This window comes from Carassius gibelio, chromosome B13 (genome assembly GCF_023724105.1).
Source record: "Carassius gibelio isolate Cgi1373 ecotype wild population from Czech Republic chromosome B13, carGib1.2-hapl.c, whole genome shotgun sequence".
Taxonomy (NCBI): Eukaryota; Metazoa; Chordata; class Actinopteri; order Cypriniformes; family Cyprinidae; genus Carassius; species Carassius gibelio.
In genome coordinates this window covers 7,374,958-7,395,631 of record NC_068408.1, presented here as the reverse complement: position 1 = coordinate 7,395,631, position 20,674 = coordinate 7,374,958, and the positions used below count along the sequence as shown (strand labels likewise).

The window sequence follows — 20,674 nt, the reverse complement described above, 5'->3', positions numbered from 1 at the left end:
TCACCATAATTCCCTCGTGGCTCTTTTTTATGACAGACACCTGATTGTGTCACTGTTTGACAGCAAATCTAGGCAGACGTCATCCAACTAATTACACAGATTTGATTAATTGATAGCACACAAAGCCATAAGGTCAGTTTCACAGGATAATTCTGTGCTTTTCTTTTCCAGGGGCCCAAAGGAGATGAAGGAAGGATGGTGAGTGTTGCTTCACTTTGATTTGTATTTAATGGTCCTCTGCCCTTCTATGCCTCTGGATTGCGAGAAACCGGTCTAGCCAGCACTGGCTTTCTGGCTAGTCTCCATTAATCACAGCTCCTGGCTCAAATGTAGCCCGAGAGCAGCCGAGCATGACAGTTTAGTCACACAGCATTCTCAACAACAAAAGGAGTGATCAGGAACGGCGCCTAAATCAAATTGTCGCTGCATATTTCTCTGCCTGCGGGAGATGTTGTGAACGCGGTACATGCGCAGCCCCCAAACAAAAGCACATGCACGACAGCGACAGAGCCCTACAATAGCAACAATGCAGCTCCGGCAGCCAAAAAGCTGGCACTTCCTGTTCTCACGGGTGCAATTTTGATATTTTTTGCGGTTTCTTTTTTTTGCAAAACCATTTTTCAGCAGCATGGTAATTTGACATTTGAATAAATGGTCCCAGCAGTCTCCGGCACCGTGCTAGAATTGCCCCCATCTGTCTCCAGTCGATCCTCTTTCTGGTCCCATGTAGGTCTGCGCTCTGTTATACATGGCAGTCTACACGTGCGACAATTACTTTTGCAATCTGCCTCAGTGGCGAGGCCCGTTAATGTGGCGCCTGCTGCTGTCCGTCAATAGCGACTGAGCCGTGAGACGAACGTGATATACGATGCTTGTACGCAGATTTTTCAGCACTCCGTGGACGGGTTCGGTGTGGGGAAGCGGCCAATCACTTGGGGTGAATTACGAGCTGCTCTGTTTGCAGCAGAGTACATGTGATTTATTAACACGGCAGGCTAAATGAAAATGGAAGGAGTAAAGTAAATGCTTTGTCAGGATGGTAATGCGACAGAATTAGAGTTAACTCGACGCACTTGTCAGGGCGAAGATAAATATGTGGGTTTTAATTGAAATAATCAGTGACATGCCTTGAAAAATGTTGTCTGGTGTTTGTCGAGTTGCTAAAATACATTACACAACCAGTTTGCTAGCTAGCTACACTGTTGTGATCTGCTTCATCAGTTGCTTTGACCTGGAAATACATTTTGAGTTTCCACTGAAGGAAACCGGAAAGTTACAGCTTTCTAAAGAAATTATTTTTTTCCATTTCAAACTATTGCTGTGAAATAATCTTTTAAACTTCTGGCACTTTTATGGCTCAGGGGTTGATTTTTATTATATATAAATATATGTAATACCATTGATACCATAAGAAAAGCTACGTTCAAGCCCTTTTCCAAAACGTAATAAAACTTATGGCTATCTGAGGTTGAATGGAATGGAATTTTGAGGAAAACGAAAAAGATTGCATCTCACTGTAAAGTGAGATGGGTTTTACTTTCACTTCTACTTAAAGGTCGATGTCTGTCTGGAGCACTATGCATCATTACACAAACAGACTAATGTTACACTGAAAATGACAGTCTTCTGTTGTTTATCATGATGGGCATAGTCTCTGAACTTTTTATCACCCCTTATATGTTTGGATAGCACGAATAGTGTAGGCCTACCTTGTAGTTAGAAAAGCTAGCGCAGCGCACCTTTGCATTTGACATACTGTCATCGGACTACTCCTCTTTAGTAACATCATCATCTGATTCTTCATCTCTGGTTGTGAAATAGTCTATTATAATATCTTATAGGGCACTGATATCACCACGATTGAGTAGACGGAGATGAGCAAGATCGTCTAAAACGTGAGCAGCTTCGGACTGCGTTGTTTTCTTGTGCTCCGCCATCTCACCATATTCAAAAATAAATAAAGCTTTGCATGCAATAGTTTAAACGGGACTGGTGAGAAATGTGCATTGATACACCATTATTATATATGTTACATGGTTTATTTAGATGTTTGTGGTGTTAAGAGAAAGCACCTCCTCTTAACATGAGAGAAAGACAAAGCCTTTTTTGCTTGCTGCAATATATCGTTATTTTTTTGAACTAAACAAGTGAATTTTGCCAAGATATTTTCAGAGATGATAGAAAAGATGTTATAGAATAATAATTGACTGAAACCCTAATTTAAATTTTTTTTGCATACAACCTATTTTTTTAATTTCCTGAAAATGTCCCAGCACAACATCCAATGGGTTTTCCCAGATCTCACACACACACACACACACACACACACACACACACACATATATATATATATATATATATATATATATATATATATATATATATATATATATAGTGTGTGTGTGTTTATATATATATATATTTATTATTTATTTCCATTTTATTCTAAATTATAATGCTATTAAATATAACAACATTTGTGATATTGAAAATGACACTCTGGTGAACCATTTTCAGTCGCCATTTTTGCATTTCTCTTTAAACAATTTGACACCATATAGTGACCTCCAATCCAAAATTCTTCAATTTTCATAAGAGAATAAAAGGGTATTAGTTTTCTGAAAAAAATGTAGTGAAGTTAGTTGCGTTGTCACTTTTACTTTGTCACTTCCCAACTCTGACACACACACACACACACACACACACAGAGACTTTCATGCATGAAGGTGTCCGTGCTGAGCTGGAATATGTTTCCTTTATTCCAGGGTGAGCCGGGGCTGATGGGATTACCAGGTCTAGAGGGGCTGCCAGGTGCTAAGGTAAGCGCATTTGAATGAATCGTGTCACTGGACGCTCTCTCACCCTGTCTGAGTGTCCCAGATTACACACAGCTTTCAACAGCTCAACCAGCCATTCCGCTCTGTGCCTTCACGATTTGACATGACATTGCAGTTTTGTTGTGTATGAGTGTGTGTGTGTGTTTGACAGACACAGAGATGGAGGGTGGGGCACAGCCATTCATAATTGATTCAAGCATTGTTAGTATTCTAATTTCACCGCAGTGCTTAGTCAAAGCACTCGAGAATTCAAGAGAAAGACCATGAATACCAGAATACTAGAGAGGGTAGAAATAATAGGCTTCATTAAATCGAGCCCACAGAATGCTCCAGACCCCCCCGACTGCACGTATCAAAGCACTGGTGCATGGAGACCCTCTTCCGTCTGTCTGCCAGAGCAGCTTCCTCCTTTGAGCGGCTTCAAACTCGCCCACTCTTCCCAGAAAGGACTTGTCAAGATGTAGTCTTAGCATTTTGCGTGCTCGCCGACTCCACAACAGCCACAAGGCTGCCTGATCTCAAGCTGTTTATTTGCATGCTGTGCCCCAAAACTTAAAAGCAGCTCATTAATTCCTGAAGCCAGCAGAGCGCATATGGAGTTAAGAGAGCAGCTCACACACACACACACACCCAGAGAAACTGAAAGAATGATTTTGGAGGACTTGTCAAGCACAGTTGGTTTCGAGATCAGAAAGAAACGCAATCATTGTGTTTTTCTGACATGTTCTCAGGTGGTTTTGGAGTAGATTCGTCATCTTACATGTGTGTGTTTGTGTGTTGCAAGGGTGATCCTGGCCTATCTGGTCCACCTGGTGTTCCTGGTCCTACTGTAAGTTATTCAGTTGTTATTTTCCTGCTTTCAAACCACTGTACTACACATAAAATTAAATATTATTTATGAAATAAGCTACAAGAAATAAGATAGTTAATAAGAAAATGGCACAATACACACCCCTTAGGAATTTACTATAGTCAGTTTTCTATTTTGTTTGCGCTATTTTGTTCATGTTCATGAAGTGCCATCCTTCTCATAGAATAAAGATTTTCAGTTGGGTGTGTGTCAATTATGGTTTGATTGATTTCAAACACGTTTTTATGAATAAGTGAAAATATGATTGAAAATTAACCGAATACATAAAGATAACTTGCATAGCAAGGTTGTAAATGTTTGATTGTAAAATTGAAGTCCAACCAATTGACCAATGTTGAATATTGCTCTAGCTTGTTTCCCTTATTTTTATATTTAGTTTTATATTATTCAATAAATATAATTAAATACTAATAATTTAATAAAGCTACTAATAATATAAATCTCAAAATAAATGTCCAATTTCCATTATAGTTTTGTAATGCCAAAATTTACTTGTAGCATTTAAAGTATTTTATTTTATTTTTTTTTATTTACATTTTTTTTGTAATTTATTTTCTAGTGTTTTGTGTTTTCCAGTGTTTCCAGTATTTGTAGCGTTTAATACAATCCATTCATGATTGCTTGTATTGGTGCAACCCCATATTATAAGCAAGAAGATATACTTCTGTCTCTGACATGTACAATACTGGACTGTAAAATAACTGATATAATCTTTTTAGTTGTGTTGGAAAAGCATATTTAATGCCACAGTTCCTATGGGATTTTCTTACATTGAAGCTGTGACGGTTTAGTGGTCTGTCACAAGATAAAGGTTTCATATCATGTATGGATTTTTAGATAAAAGTAGTGGATGTTTTAGCAATGTTCTCAGCCTACGGGTGGTTTAGATGGACACCAGGTTTAGGTTTAACTCCTCTTCTTTGTCGTTTCTGTAACTGATAGGGAAAGCCTGGTCCACGTGGTGAGCCAGGGATCCCTGGAGAGCCGGTGAGATTTGTTTTCTTGCTTGTTAGCAGCTGTCAATCATACGGCAGGTTTTGGCAACAGTATCATGCGAGACTGATGATGTCCCATTTTCCCTCTTTTGTCTTTCCACACAGGGAGAACGAGGGCCTGTGGGAGAGACTGGCTTCCCTGGACCTGAAGGGCCTCCTGGATCCCCTGTGAGCAATCGTAGCATTCATTACACCTGTAATCTGCAGTGTACACTAATGAACACATGTCTGTAAACTTCAGCAGTGGTTTTCAGATGTCTTTATGATTAGACCCACAAAAATCACAATCTTCTTGTGAGGGTCATCTTAAAAAATATATATAAAAGCCTCTCTATATTTTTATAAGCCAATATACACTATGCAAGGAAAAATTATATTTATTAATAATAATATTTATTATTTATATTTTCAGAATCACATTTATTTATTTACACGTTTGTTTTTAAAATATATTCTGAAAATATAGTTATTTATATTTAGCGCTGGGCAACGATTAATCATATCCAAAATAAACATTTTTGTGTACATAATTATTGTTTATGATATGATATATTTAATGTTTATCTACAATGTATTTACTTGTATATGTGGAAATATTTATATTCATTTAATTTATATATATATATATAAATATACTTAATATATAAACATAACATTCTTCTTATAAATGCATGTGTGTGCGTTTGTATACATAATAAATATACACACACACACATATTATGTGCACAAAAACTTTTATTTTGAAAGCGATTAATCATTGTCCATCACTATTTATAATTATTAGTATTAATGCTATTATGAGTAGTATTGTTGGTTTTTAATATTGATCTTAATAAATGCTACTTATAATTACAAATGATTCCAAATTATTAAAATAATTTATGATATTAATATAACTGTGCATTTTTTTTTCTTTTTGGGGTCAAAAACTGAGGCTGTCCATATAAATAGTACAACTGCAATTTTTTTTATTATTTTATTTTTTTTTTATAATTAAGATCTTCTGTGGTCCCCTTTGTGGCCCCGGGGGTCCCTGGATCTACCTGTAATCTACCTTTTATGCTGCACCTGTCTGTGATCTACACCATAAAAAGTAACATTTAGTTCTCATTAGTTTCTGTCTTCTGTTCTCAACTCCGTGATCTTCTAACAGATTGATCCAGCGTTTGATCCATCCTTGAATTGCAGACCAGATTTAATTAACTGATTAGTCTGCTGATTGATTCACAGTTTGACTCGCTGTGAATTCAGAGTTCTGGCACAAACATTCTGTCGGAGTTTATTTTTCCTCAGTTCTTGATTTCTGCTCACTGGCCTGTAGTTTGATTCAGAGTCTGGGCCGTTTCTAATTAGAGATCCCAGAATGCTAAAAATCACTGTAAACAAGCGTCAGATATATCACACAATTGGAATCATAGAGGTTTAGATCGGCTGAATTACTATGATTGACACAAATGTAGTGTGATATAGCAGCATAAAGCAGAGCTCTGTGTCAGATTGTTGAGCGAATGTTTTTGGCTGTATAATCTCACTTCATAGCACAGAGTAATCTCCTCGTACTTCTCTTCTCTGTACTGTGGTGTTAAACCCGGCTGGTTTGTGCTGTGGTAATGAGTGCAGTGACTGGGGTAAACGTTTGATTGGCTGTCTCAGTGAAGGAGTACAGTGGTTGTACGGGTCTCATATAATTGCTTCGTTATTCACAGCCGTAATGCCTTCAGAACCTCCGCTGAATACACAGAATTCCCCTTGGGAATTCCGGTTTCTTTCAGGTATTATTTTGCGATTTGTTCCTAGTTTATGTAGCTCGAGTCCTAATTGTTCAGACTTAACCTTAGTAGAACAAGGTGCGCTAAACCAACTACAAGTACGAACTAAACTACATCAAAGTTGCCAGTGTTTGCACCACATTTTACTTGTGTAATGTGACGAAGAGTAGCACCCAGAAGAGTGTGAATACTTTTGATACACTTTAAATGGATGGATGGATGGAATAAACTTTCTTCCATTTTCACTTCTAAAAGAACATCACGAAAGTAGTTTTGTAATAGCATCTCAAACCATGTGTGCACATTGGACCCCATCTAGTTATGTTTGGATATTATAAACAATGCAGAGTTGTTTTGATTGCAAAGATTGATGGGAATGTTCTGTCTCCTCCACAGGGAAGGCCGGGAAAAGACGGAATTCCAGGCTATACGGTATGTGTGTACAGTATATGCATGACAGAGCTTTTGTTTCAGCTGTACTGTGTCTCTAATATGGTAATGTTAGCAGAAAATGAATGCTTTTACTTTCATACCTGCAGCATCTAATAACTTGTGCCAGCGAGTAGTGGATAGCGGTTAGACTCGGATCCGTGCTGGTCTACATTTATCTCTGTCTCACTCCATTTCTCTCTTTCCCGAGCAAATAAAAACCCAACACCAGTCATTAGTCTTGTAAAGTTTTCAATAATAGGACCGCTTACTCACTGCTAATGCTCTCCAGTGTGGATAAAATCCTGCTCATGAGCCATTAAATCATGAATAATGCATGCGATCACTAATTAAATGTCCCCTACAAACAGAGTTTGTAGTTTCGAAAGCCTTGTCACGTCAAACAGAAAATGTTCTGTTCTCTGATGCCTTGTCACAACAGAATGCATATCTACAGCAGAACTGTGACAAATCGCACTTGCACTTTACAGCAGCGAGCAGACACATCAGAGAGCCTCCAACACAAAGCTCACAAACATACGCCTCCGTCACAGACAGAGGAACACTGTAAATGCAACATGCATCTGCAGATTTTAATGAGGTGAGCGAGATGGAGCAGAGGATGAGTCAGAAGTCAGTTCGCTCGTTGACCATCTTGTTAAAGCCCAGATCAGCTATTTTGTATAGAGTATGACAAGGTTTTGAGGTTTAGCTGATTAACTTGATCCAGTTTGCCTCTACTGGTCAATGTTATAACCGCAACATCTGGCAGTAATAATTATAACCAGTGTTATTTTAGTATTATTTATATACTGTTACAGTATTTAATAATATTTTAAAATAGATTTTTGCAATATTCACTTTTCATTTGAATATTACTTTGTGTTTTTTTTTTTTTTTTTGCTTTTCTTTTTTAAAGCTTTCTTTTATTTTTTTATTTATTTTTAGTCATTTTATTTACATCATAACATTTTTAATTTTAATATTCTAATTTCTAACTTATATATATATTATATATATTTAGGTATTTAGGTATTTAGTATTATATTTAAGTATTTTAATCTAATTTAGTAATTCAATTTCATAAATTATTTTATTATATTATTTATATTATATTATTTCAGATTTATTTCAATCTCTAAAATGCACCACAGTTTTAGTAATTTTAGCACTAATTTTATTTGTTATCTGACATGGCAACGAGTCAAACGAGTCTAATTCCTCATTTTCATTTCTCAATTTTTTTCTTTTATTTTTCTAATTTTAGTTTTATTTGGTTAAACTAAATCTAAACCCCATTTAAACAATTGCTTTACTTACAAAAAGTGTTAAATGAAAATAAAAATAAAATGTAACTTATTTTAGAAATGTCAATGTATTTTATTTCAATTAGTAGCCAAGGCATCTTTTTTTTGTTGTTGTTTATCTTGAAGTACTGAAATAAATAACTCAAAATAAATAAACCTTTATAGATATAATAAAATTACGTAAAATGCACAAAAAATTTGACTTTAAAACTAAAGTGGTAAAGTATAAAAATAAAATCTAATGCTAAATATGAACACAAACTATAATAGTATAGCTAAAATAACACTTTTTTTGTTGTTGTTAGTTTTACTTTCATTTAACTTGCATTGCATTTGTTTAACTTGATTGGCTCAAGCAGAACGGAGCAGCAAGAAGCTGGATTTGAAACCATGATTTTTCAACAAGCGCTGTCTCTGGATAAGTCAAGGTTCAAATGGGTTTGGATCATCTGGAGGAAGATCACTGGCCTTATTTTCACTTTCATTCACGTCACCATCTTCTCAAATGGCACGACTGCATGTTTGCGGGGTGTTGCACCACTCTAACACACAGATTTCCTCTATTTTCTTTTCTTTTCCCCCTCCCTGTTTCGTTCATGGATGGCCGTCTGTCTCTTTCGGTGGTGCAACAGTGCCATCTAGCTAGAAGGGAGTTTTTCGGTCCTCTCAGTTTACTTTTCCATCTCTTTTATGGCAGGGGCTGAGGGAAACACAATTCAGTGGGCACAGTGATGGCTTTAAGCTCTCCTCATCAGGAGCCTGGGAATAGAGACGAGGAGAGAGATTGTTAGACATTGATGGGGGTGTGGATGAAAGCAGATGGTTGAGGATGCTTTCACAAAGTGCCGCCCGCTTTAGAAGCGCAGGCTAGATTGCATTTCTTCTTTGCTCGGCTGCTGTAATCCAACAGGAGAATTTGATACCGAGATGTTCCCCGAGGAACTAGTGGGAGCCCTGATGCGAGAGAGGAGCAGAGATAGATGGGAAAGAGAGGGAGGGAGGAATGCAAGAATGGTTTTGGAGTACAATGAGAGGTGTTTCTCTACAGAGCCGTCTCAGAGGAGATGGAGAGAGACGAAGACGACAAAGAGAGATACATAGGTTCACGGCTTTGATGAGTTTGGGGAAAAAATGGTCATTTGTAAATCCACCGAGCTTTTTCGCTCTGCTCTAGACTGAATGACTGGAAAAGTTGGCCCATTAAAGCAGCCAAATAATTTCATTCCTCTAATGCGGCTTGGGAGCGGTCTATGAAAAATAGCGCAGTTTAGCCATCTGTATGTATGAGGGTTTACTTCAGGGACCCCCTAAAAAAAGTGTCTAGACGTTTTCTAGATCTGACAAAACCAACCTTTTGGAGACATACAGAGGGCTTCTTAATTATTCCAAAATCATTCCATAAAAATAATAATCAAATAAATGTAAAATATATAAATTAGAAAATATGGTTACGTGTGTGTGTGTATATACAGTATACACACACACACACACAAATACATATGTATATACTTTTATGCTTTTTTTTCCCCTTAATTTCTCAGATTTCTCGTATGTATTTTCACAGGGAGCCACAGGCAGACCTGGAGACAGAGGTACTAAAGGAGAACGGGTGAGATTTCATATTTCGTTTTGATGGATTGCATACACTATAAAAGGGTCAGTGTGATCATCAATGTCACTGTTGTGTAAACGGCATGAAAGAAACCATTTATTCATTGTGACAAGAAAGCTATAAAAGGAGAAATAGAAAGAAGAAAGCATATCATTAAACATATCAATAATTAAAAATAATAATAATAATAAAATGTTGCTCTAATGACTACAAATCTCTAATCTCCAGGTAGCGGTTTTGATTAGTTATATGGTGCATTGAATGTAATATAGCCATATGCTATTATCAACTGAAGTTGCGGGAGCTCACAATAGTCTGCTTGTGTTGTATAGATTCTGTTATTTATATTCTGGTGTTGGCTTTGCAGGGAGATACAGGGATTCCAGGAGAGAGAGGAGTACAGGGAGAAAGAGGCAAACCTGGAGAAAGAGGGGGCATTGGTCCTCAGGGACAGCCTGGACAGAAAGGAGAACCAGGCACACCTGGATCTTTAACAACATCAGGGACTGTCAGTCTGTTGGTATGTAAATAATCCTACAGATACAAGCCATAGAGAGAGGATGTAGTATCTGTTCAATCACTGTTCTAAAAGGCTTTCCTTTTTGACTTCACCACACATTCAGAAAAATCTGAAGTTGGATTGGTTTTCTTCAGGCCTGCTAATACTGAGAGCAACATATGTTTTCAACATATGTGAAAAATTAAATGATCAAAAGTGACAGAAATCATTTGAAATATATATTTTTACTAATTAAATTGTTTTTATTTTATTTATTTTATGTTCATCAAAGAATCCTGAAAAATTATCCAAAAATATTAAGCAACACAATAATTTTCAATATAGAAAATTTGATGTTATTTGAGCACCAGATAAGCATACAGATTTGTTCTTCTATAGGATCATGTGACACTGAAAACTGGAGTAATGGCTGCTGAAAATTCACCTTACCATTTTAGGAATAAATAAAATTTTCTAATATATTAAAAAAGAAAAGTTACTTTAATGATCATATTAAAAAATATTTTTACTGTATTTTTTATCAAATAAATGCAGACTTCGTTCAAAAACTCTTACTGACAACTTTCATGTGTCAGGCTTTACAGGGTAAAAGAACGTTTACACCTACAGAGATTTATAGCAATAAAGCAACCAGCAATCATTGGTTTGCAATGCCAGGTTAACGGTTGACGGTTAAAACAATTTGAAGCAACATCACCAGTACATGAGCATAATATACTATTATATTAGTACTATATTTATACTACATAATATTTCTTCTGTCAAGAAAAGGGATTCAGTGTCAAACAATACAGCCCATTTGAGATTTTCAGGAGCACAGCCAGAGGCACAGCCAATCAAATAAACCGTATAGGGCCTTCAGCAGCATGAACACCCACTACAATCAACTGTACAGCCACTTGATAACCTCCAGCAATAAAATCACTGTCAGCGTGAACCCTTTCAAGATTACAGTGACTGCATAGTCCTCTGGAGGTGGAGCACTTCTTTGACCTCTGTAAAAGATCCAGTTGCTGGCTTTCTCCCAATCTGCACCAGCCTCCTGGCCCCCGTCCTGGATCCATAACCGCAGGTCACCCCACACTATTCAGAGGGCAACCGTCATTGATTGCTTTGTTGTGCATAACACACCCGTGAACACTTCAGAATAAATCATTAGGATCTCTGCATAACAATAATTACCCACACGTGTTGGCAAACCCATTAGCCTCTGAAAAGCACAGTCTGCAGCAATGAGCCACCCGCTGCGAGGCCTATATCCAACGCTCTCGCTCCCAATCAAACAAACTCAGAGCCATGTCACTCAGGAAGGGACCATTAGAAGTGTATTGTGTGTGTCGCAGGGGTGGAAGGATATAGTAGTGGCAGGAGCTCTACGCAAACTCCACCTCTAAACCACAACTACAAACATTAAAGGGATAGTTCACTCAAAAATGAACATTACCATTTACGAACCCTCAAGTTGTTCCAAACGTAAAATTATGGGTTTCCCCAATGTTGGTAACCAAACAGTTTATGATATCCATCGACTTTTTTAGTATGGAAGTCATTGGCTATCATCAACTGTTTGGGTGAACTAGCCCTTAATGCTCTTTAAAGGATGATAGGGGTAATAGAGTTTAAAAGGGATATTTCACTCAAAAATGAAGTCATGTTGTTCCAGTATGACAGACTTTTTTTTCTGTTGGACACAGTAGCTGAATTTATTAGGCTCTGTGTAGTAACAGCTGCTCTATGTGAAATCATGCACCTGATGGAATTAACCGCTGATTAGAGAACCGGCTTTACTGACGAGATGTGCATTAACGATCGGCCGATCGTGATCGGAGCACCCCTAGAATTTATAAATAATATCCTTTTACTGTATATATTGAAAGTGAATGAGAACTAGGGCTTTCAAGCTTCAAAAAGAACACAAAAGTACAATACAAATTGCATAAAGTTAATCATTGTATGCTTCTATTTATGAGTTTAGGGTCAGTAAAAATTAGACACTCACTTTTATTCACCAAGGATGCATTAAATTGATCAAAAGTGACAGAAAAGACATTTATTATGTCTTATTTGTTTTTGAACAAATAAAGTGCAGCCAGTATTGTTATTTTTATGTTAAATCTTGCCAACACCAAACTTTTAAAAGGTAGTGTATGACAGCTTTCTGTGAGGAGCAGACTGAATTTTGAGCCATGGTCATTAATTATTTTGTGAAGAGGATAAACTGAATCATTGAAAAGATCTGTATAAAAGTACCTTTTATTTCATGAATCAAACATCACCGCTTCCTCAAAGTTTTATGAAAGTGCCACGATGAGCAGTGCAGGTTTTTATTTCTCTCAGTGAATAACAACTTTAGTTTACAAACAGAAATTGATGCTAGACTCACCAAGACCATCTCAAAGCAATTATTAGGACTTTTTGTTCCAAGCTTAATGACGCATTTATAAATGAATATCAAAGAGATCAAAGTGGCAGAAAGCACACCCTGTTGGTTTTCTTTATTTTACAAAAGCACAAGGTGCTTGTTATTATGTTTGTATACAAATAAAAGTAGACCCTTTACAGATTCAATTGATGTATTGCTCTTATCTGTACTATCAAAACTGACAAAGTAATTGTAACGATATTCCCTTTGTAATCATCGGGAAGAAGGAGGCGGGAACCGGCGCACAATCAAAATACATTTTAATAATCACAAAATAAATACAAAACGGCGCACCAGCCCCTCGCGGACGACTGGTGCGCGCAAATAAAAACCAAAACATAAAATATGTCCCAGGCCTGGTCCTCTCTCGTCCTTCACGGTCGTCACTCCAGTTTTATATCCTTCCATCTCCTACGTGGGACTCGATACTGGCGGTGGGGCGCAGGTGTAGCTCATCTCCAATCACTACACCTGGCCTCACTCCTCGTTCCCACGCCTCTCGGCCCCGCCCCACTCGCCACAGTAATCCAAGTTCCTTTAGGGGATTTTAAAAAACAAACTGCTTCGTTTATCGACCTCAGAGGGTTAAATGCATGCAGTCATTCACTTTCACTTTTTCTTTAAATTTTTCACTGTGTTGCTACCTAGCAACCTTGTAAAGTCGCCCTTCTGTGACACTGTCTGCAAGCGTTTCATGTGGATGTCAAATTGGCGAATGACGCTTGTGTTATTAGGTATGTTAAGGCCCTGACATGAGTCATGTTAAGGGCTTTTAGACTGATCGTTGAATCTCCACACTCTGAATATGCATTAGCCCAATTCCTTTTAACCCTCCACAAGCGTTCAGGTGAGGGATGTGAGGATGCTGCACTTGCAGCCCGAGCCAGAGAGTGTAACAGGGGCCTCTGAGTGTTTGAAAGAATGGCCTTGAACTGTGAAAGGTATGTTTTTGAATAGAAGGAAGTGTTTGTTTTCCTACGAGATGTTCTTCAAAATACCGGCCTCCTTCTGTGCAGAGCAGTGATCATGAACGGCAAGATGCTTTGAGGAGAGATGGTGATTACGCCATTTATGTGTCATCCATCCCTTTATCTCTGAGAACGCCAACATTTCTCAGCATGAATAAAACATGAATTGCTGCAATTTTGTAGCTGCACTTTTTAATCTTCAAATCATGTTGTGCTGATGTTTGTTTTCCCTCTCTGCCTTCTTTTTTCCCCTTTCATTTCTTCTTGCAGGGTGATACAGCTGCCTTGGAGGAAATTAAAACATTCATCCGAAATGAAGTATTGCGTGTATTTAAAGGTACATCATCTGCCACTGCTGAGGTGTTTTGTTGTGGTCTCCACCGGTGGATGAGGATTTTTTTTTTAGCTTTAAGTTTTTTTTCGTGCATGTGTGACGGGAACTTTGTAAGACATTTAAAAGACAACCACTCAACACTTAAGTATATTGCAAATACGTTTAGTGACTTCTGTGTACCCAGCTTGTTTTATTGTCCACTACCACACCCAAAAAACTTACACTTTTTTACAATTTGTAATATTATTTGTATCATTTTGTTATTCAATTTTTTTCATTAATTTAAGATGAATGGATAGATAAAATTAGTTATCGACATTAACAGTATTGCAATTACCTCTTTACCAAAGGGCTCCGAAAATCTGAACATTTTTATTTTATTAACAAACTAAGGGACCAATCAAAATTTTGTTAACTGACAGCTCTGTTCTGACATTATTTTCCCATCTATCTAATGTTTTTTTGCAAACTGGGGGATAAATAGGAATTTGTTTACTAACAGTTATATGTACAGTAGTGTAATTCACATTCTTAATTCCGTTATTTTCAGACAGTTATGCTTTGCTGCAGAAGACACCAGCAGCTATATTAGCCGCACAGGATCGACAAGGCCCTCCAGGACCACCTGGTAATGATGGCTCCCCAGGACCCCCGGGAGAGCCAGGACCACCAGGTCCCCAAGGTAGGAGCCAAAACCCAAAAGACTAAACATGTTACGGACCTCTTTACGCTGCTCCTACGATGGTTTCATCTCACACAAAAACCCAGAAGCACAAGACTGTGATTATTTATATGACTCCTGTTTCCCCAGTATTACGTTTTTTTTTTCATTTCTTCTCAAGGATTCCAGTTTTTTTTTTTTTTCTTTCTCTCTCTCTTGGTGGAAAATTGTGTTTATGTGTGTTGCTTCTCAGATTGTTAATTGAGTTGCTCTGAACTGAGTGGGTTGAGGTTATTTTGCTCTTTAGGCCAAGTCAAGCTTTGAACCTCAAGTTCAAAGGAACCTAGCAAATGAGCAAGAAAGTCCTCACTAAATGCATGCAAAAATGGCCGTTGACTGTGATATCGGGTGTAAGGCGTTCACAGGAATCTTGCTAGCTACGTCAGACAAGAAGGAAAGCAGATAGCTGCATGACAAAGTAGCATATGGTGCCGAGAGCCTGGCGGGACATATGAAGACGGATGAAGAACCGACCCAGAATAGGAGAATGTAATATCGCCCTGGACAGACTTGTGAGAGCAAGAAAGATAAAGAGAAGAAGTGAGCAGATGGAAAAAGCCACGCAATATCTCACTTTGTTGGATTAAGCCCAGCCAAAAAAAAAAAAAAAAAAGAAGAAACGAAGGGGAGTGAGAAAATAAGCAATTCTGAGCATTCATCAAAGACTGGCAACTAATGTGCTTCTCCTCTAACGTTTCTCATCAGTAATGACTTGCAGTTTGGTTCTGCTACTTCTGTCTGAGTTCTTGTGATGTTTTTCAAGATATAAGACTGATGTGTACATTTGAACTCTTATAAGTGACGTCCATGCAAAGAAAACATACCTTGAGTGTGTATACATATGTTATGTTGTGTACATTGTGTTATTGATATCCAGATTGTGTCGATGCATTTTTAACAGCAGGCAAATTTCTGAAAAGCCACTTTGTATTACTTTACAGTGTTTTTGTGTTGTGTTGCTTTGGAGATTGATGGAGAAGGAACATTTCTCCACGATGCGCGGTATCAGGAGGAAATTAAAAACAGGACTTTTAAACCCTGCTTAGTCAGAAAATCAGCAGGTTTTTATTTGTATTTTTTTAATTTGTCAGATGCTGATGACGAAGTTTTTGGGTAATATTTCCTCATTATTTTTCGTCATCCTCTGCTGGAGTCTGTCCTCCTTTGGAATCCTCAATTTATACACTTTTGTTTTTTCACGTGATGTGCTAAAATGAAGAAAATCTTTGCAATCTCGGTCGCCTTACACATCTGAGTCACATTAATTCCACTCGGGGGCAGTTTTCTTGGGAGTTAAACTAAATAAGAATTGGCAACATTAATACTCTTTACTCTAATACTCTAATCTTTGTATCCTCTCTTGTGACCCGAAAGAGGTGGTTTCCTCAAACGCTTCCAAATGCTGGTCTTGAATTTAAATGCTTTTGCCTTATGTGATTTTTGTGCCTTTTATCTTTGCTTTTTGAAAATATTCTTAAAATTAAATGATTTACTGTATCAAGTTTGATGTTTCTCGTGCAATTTGAGAGTCATATAACATCATAACATCTTATGCAACAACTACTTATGCAACTATTTTTTCACAGTGTAATCAGCCATGCTTTTCTGTACCACTTTTTTGGGGATAGCATTTTTTAATCCCTTTGTAACTTTTTGTATTTAAATCTTCTGGGGTGATGAAATCCTCTAACTTGGTTTCAGTCAAATGTATCGAATTTATATTTTTAATTATTTTCCTGCATGCCAAGAACATACCCATTTATACTTATTATGCTGTGTGTGCAATATTATATGAATGTCAAATAATGTAATTTTATGCAGAGAAATGTACCAGGATTTTAATAATCTCAATACAACTTTTTTAAATATTTTTTACATTTGCTACTGGTTTCTATGAGCAAAAATGCAAATTTTATGGAAGTGCAAAGCCGTTTTAAGATTAATTAAATGAAAAAATATTTCTATGTAATATTTCATGTTTTCATTCACATATTTCTTCCTCCACAAGGTTTAATCTTTTTTTTTCTGAGTATGAAAAATTATTTTTAATTTAAGATCTTAGAAAGATCTTAGATGTTGCTGCGGTAGGCTGCATTTGGCCAGTATTGTATTGCAGCTCCCCCTGCCGCTTTTTTTTTTTCCTGTAATAAATGTGCAGTATGAACTCCCCCTCAAGCAGGGGTGGTAATGCAGCGATTGTGAGCGGCCACAGGAAGCCATGATGTGATATGATGCCGCAGGTAGAGTGCAGTCCATCCGTTGAATGTCATTGCATTAGATGAATGCATCTGAAGGTGTCCGGACACACTTTAGTTAGTTTGTAGGTTAGTGTGTTTGCTTGTGTAAGTTGCACATGCAAAAACTGGTACTGGTGACATTGTCAATTACTGCATTATTTGGCATCTCTTGGGTATTTTCTTGTTTATTAACTGCTACAGTGTTTCTCTTTCAGGCTAGACTCGGTCTGCCTCAGAGGAAACACATCACTAATGCATGTGTATTTTGACTGGAGGCAGTTTTCTGCATGCCATTATAAAGATTGGTTTCTTACTGAGTGTGTGAAAACAAGACTAAAAGATCAGCATCAGCTAATGTGTTTTTGTTTGTTTGTTTGCCTGCCCGCTGCGTGTGACATGCCGTCCAGCACTGTCAGCATTTGTGGTGCTCCTTAAATACTTTAAAAGCGTGTTTCTGATAGATAGATTTGTCATTACTCCTGAAGGGCTTAGAAAACTGTCGGAGTTCTGAAGGATCTGAGTCTAGTTGTGTAATATGGCAGATTTGGACAAGATCTTATGTAAAGTTTCCACCTGGTACTTTCTGAAGGCCACACTTTTGCGGAAATGCAAAGTCAGAGATGAACTGAATCTAGAAACTGTTACGTTAAAGTATGGCAGTGATTAATCATCTAACAAAGTACTAATTAAATAGTGTAGTGATGCTAAATTCTTCCTGTTATTAAAAAGTGGTAATAATGGAATACAGTACAAGCAATTATAATAAAATCATTATATGACCATTACTCTCCCTTCTCATAATTACTCCTGCCTGCATAGATTTTATAAAGGATTATATATGTTCTGTATATCTGACATTGCATTTTTATGTGTTTTACCCCTGCAGGGTATCGAGGGCAGAAAGGGGAACGAGGTCAAATGGGGTTAGGACTTCCAGGAGCTCCAGGCCCCACTGGCCCACCAGGTAATTCTGGATGAACATTTTAAAGTTGACTTTCTATCAGTGACGTGCATTTTAAAAATATTTTTCAATTTATGTATGATTTGTTGTTGTTGCTGTTGTTGTTAATACAAATAAATTAAATTGATTAAAGATGACAGAAAGACACTTATTCAGCACAACTGTTTTCAACATTGATATCATTGAATCTTAAGTTCTAAATCATTACATTTAAAATGATTTCTGAAGAATCATGTGACATTGAAGACTAGAGTAATGGCAGCTGAATATTCAGCTTTGCTATCACAAGAAAAAATTACATTTTATAATATATTCAGATAAAAAAAAACAGCTTTTTAAATTATAATATTTCAAAGTATTAAGTGTTTTTATTGTACTTTTGTAAATGAATGCAGTCTTGGTGAGCAGAAGAGAATTTAAAAAACATTTTTAAAAATCTTATCGACCCCAAACTTTATTCTTAAAGGTCTTAAAGGTTGTAGGACCTGCCACTAGAGGGCGCACTACCAAAACAATAACAATCGCGTGGTTTGATGATGCTAAGTCATAGCTGTCAACATTGAACATTGAAAATAAGGGACATTTCCCGGAATCCATCCCCAAAATAAGGGATTTTTTTTTTTTACACGATTCTTATCCACAAACTTAAAAAAAAAAAGCACTAATCATTAACAGTCTAAAGAGTTTATAACTACACAATATATATTAAAGAATGACAGACCAATTGATATGTTAAAAGTGATTTATTTATGAACAAGGTAATATTAATAATAATTTAATATTAATAATAATTTCGTGCTGAGAAACATCGTTTTTCCTGACAACGACAAATTTTGCAGTAGGCATAATTTGGACCTACATGGCTGCTTGTCAGGTAGTGGAAGGTGGACTCCCATTTACTCACATATCGGCATAATTTTGGTTGGTGATTAATTCAGTGATTTTGGCATTCGGCGTCCTAATCCATCATCGCACATCACACTCATCTACTCTCTCGAAGTTCACTTCCCGCTACTTTTTCCTTCTTCCTCCCGCCCGCTGGCGCCGCTGTAACTGTCTTCTTCTTTGATGGTAGCCTAAGCTACTGCCACCTGCTGTACTGGAGGTCAAGCAACCCAAGTGCAAGCCACTTCACAGACACAGATAGATGCGTGTTCTGAGTTAACACATAGTGTAAAATTACGGGATATTTTACGGGAAAATACTAAAACGGGAAGACAGCGGGAAAAGACCTAAAATACGTGAGATACCCGGAAAAAACGGGAGGGTTGACAGCTATGTGCTAAGTAGGAGAGTGGAATGATGGGATTTGTTGTCTTCTACCCATCCGCTGATGGCCATCAATCAGACGGAAAGATAAATCATGGATTTAACACGAGTTCAACGATTTGCGCGAGTAAATTACATACAAAGTCAATGCAAAGACACGATCAGACTATGGATCAGACGTGTCCTCGTGGGGCTCTAGAGACGCGATGCCTCGCGTTTGGCGTGTATACCCCATAATACTAATCTTGTTGATCGTTATAATAGCATATGTTTTCTGTAAAGATACGAATCAAAACAACTCACCTGTTGAATAAAACACAAGCGAGATCGGCATCTCTTTCTAGTTGAAGTTCGTCGCGAAGCTATTTCCGTATTTGTCCACGACACTGTTGTCATGTGGTTTCTACTTCAGTAAAGGCGGTCATGAATGGTAACTAATGTCATTGACAGGCGACTGCACTGCCCCGTGTCACTGTTTAGAATGGGAATTTTCTCATGATTTACAAGTAGCTGAAAACATTAGAGATACTGTTAGTAATCAGCTGGACAAAATATTTAACACTAGTTTAGTGGTTTTTGGATATTTTACTGCAAAAATCTTACAAATTATACTAATTGTATTTTAAGTCCTTTGTATTTCTGCTCTAAACTTTTCATGGTGTCTTTGGCTGTAAGTTTTCATAGAATTGCTTTGAGTAAATTGAATAATTCTTGGACCACATGCCTCAGATACTACCATTGGACCTTAAGATGTATTTAACTCAGAACATTCCTTTAATACATGAGCCGTGACACCAAGTAATGAGTAAAGATAATAAAATAAAAAACTAAGGATCTTGTTGTTGGTTATTGCTTTTAAGAGTGAGAAGTACATTATCTGTTATATAATAGCATGTGTTTTTTGAATTGTAAAGATGGACAGGCTAGATCAAACTCATGCAGAACTATAGAAAGAAAGAAAAAAACCTTGCTTTGTGTTTTTGCTGGGGGCCAGAAAGGCTTGTAAATACATTTCTGTGATGGCCGTTCTTTGGAATTTTCGCACTCTTGAAATCTGCAACAAACAGACAGAAGCAATTATTTAAATTGGTGCTTTAATGTTTTACTTTTAAAAAGCACAGGCAGATAATGGCACCAAACTAATGACTACGGCATTCTTTAATGAACTCCTCTTTTATAAAGGTACAAAGTGCTCACAGATTTTTCTTCAAATGAAAAAATACAAAAGAGGCTGGGGGTTCTTTTATAATTGCACAGCACACTGTTATCAATGCAAGCTCTGATTTCCCTATTTCTCTCATCCTCTGCAGTTAAAGGGTAACAAGCCCTTAAAAAGAAGGTTTATTGTGTTAAAATACTGCACTGTTTTGTCATGATCACTCTACAGTAAAAGTGCCTTTAAATAACAGTTTTTTTTTTTTT

General features: G+C 37.1%; 1 protein-coding gene across 3 annotated transcripts in view; it reads left to right on the top strand.

The window, feature by feature from the left end:
* LOC127970552 (collagen alpha-1(XIX) chain) overlaps positions 1 to 20,674 on the top strand; it is a 130,019-nt gene that overhangs the window by 104,457 nt on the left and 4,888 nt on the right. For all 3 annotated transcript variants that reach the window (XR_008156627.1, XM_052573169.1, XM_052573168.1), the window contains 11 exons: positions 172 to 198; positions 2,766 to 2,819; positions 3,622 to 3,666; positions 4,651 to 4,695; positions 4,809 to 4,871; positions 6,869 to 6,904; positions 9,773 to 9,817; positions 10,188 to 10,340; positions 14,001 to 14,067; positions 14,615 to 14,746; positions 17,909 to 17,986. Coding sequence is in view for 2 of the 3 variants with exons in the window: in XM_052573169.1 (XP_052429129.1) it covers positions 172 to 198; positions 2,766 to 2,819; positions 3,622 to 3,666; positions 4,651 to 4,695; positions 4,809 to 4,871; positions 6,869 to 6,904; positions 9,773 to 9,817; positions 10,188 to 10,340; positions 14,001 to 14,067; positions 14,615 to 14,746; positions 17,909 to 17,986 (745 nt within the window). In the remaining variant the exon portion in view is untranslated. The remainder of the gene's footprint in view (positions 1 to 171; positions 199 to 2,765; positions 2,820 to 3,621; positions 3,667 to 4,650; positions 4,696 to 4,808; positions 4,872 to 6,868; positions 6,905 to 9,772; positions 9,818 to 10,187; positions 10,341 to 14,000; positions 14,068 to 14,614; positions 14,747 to 17,908; positions 17,987 to 20,674) is intronic.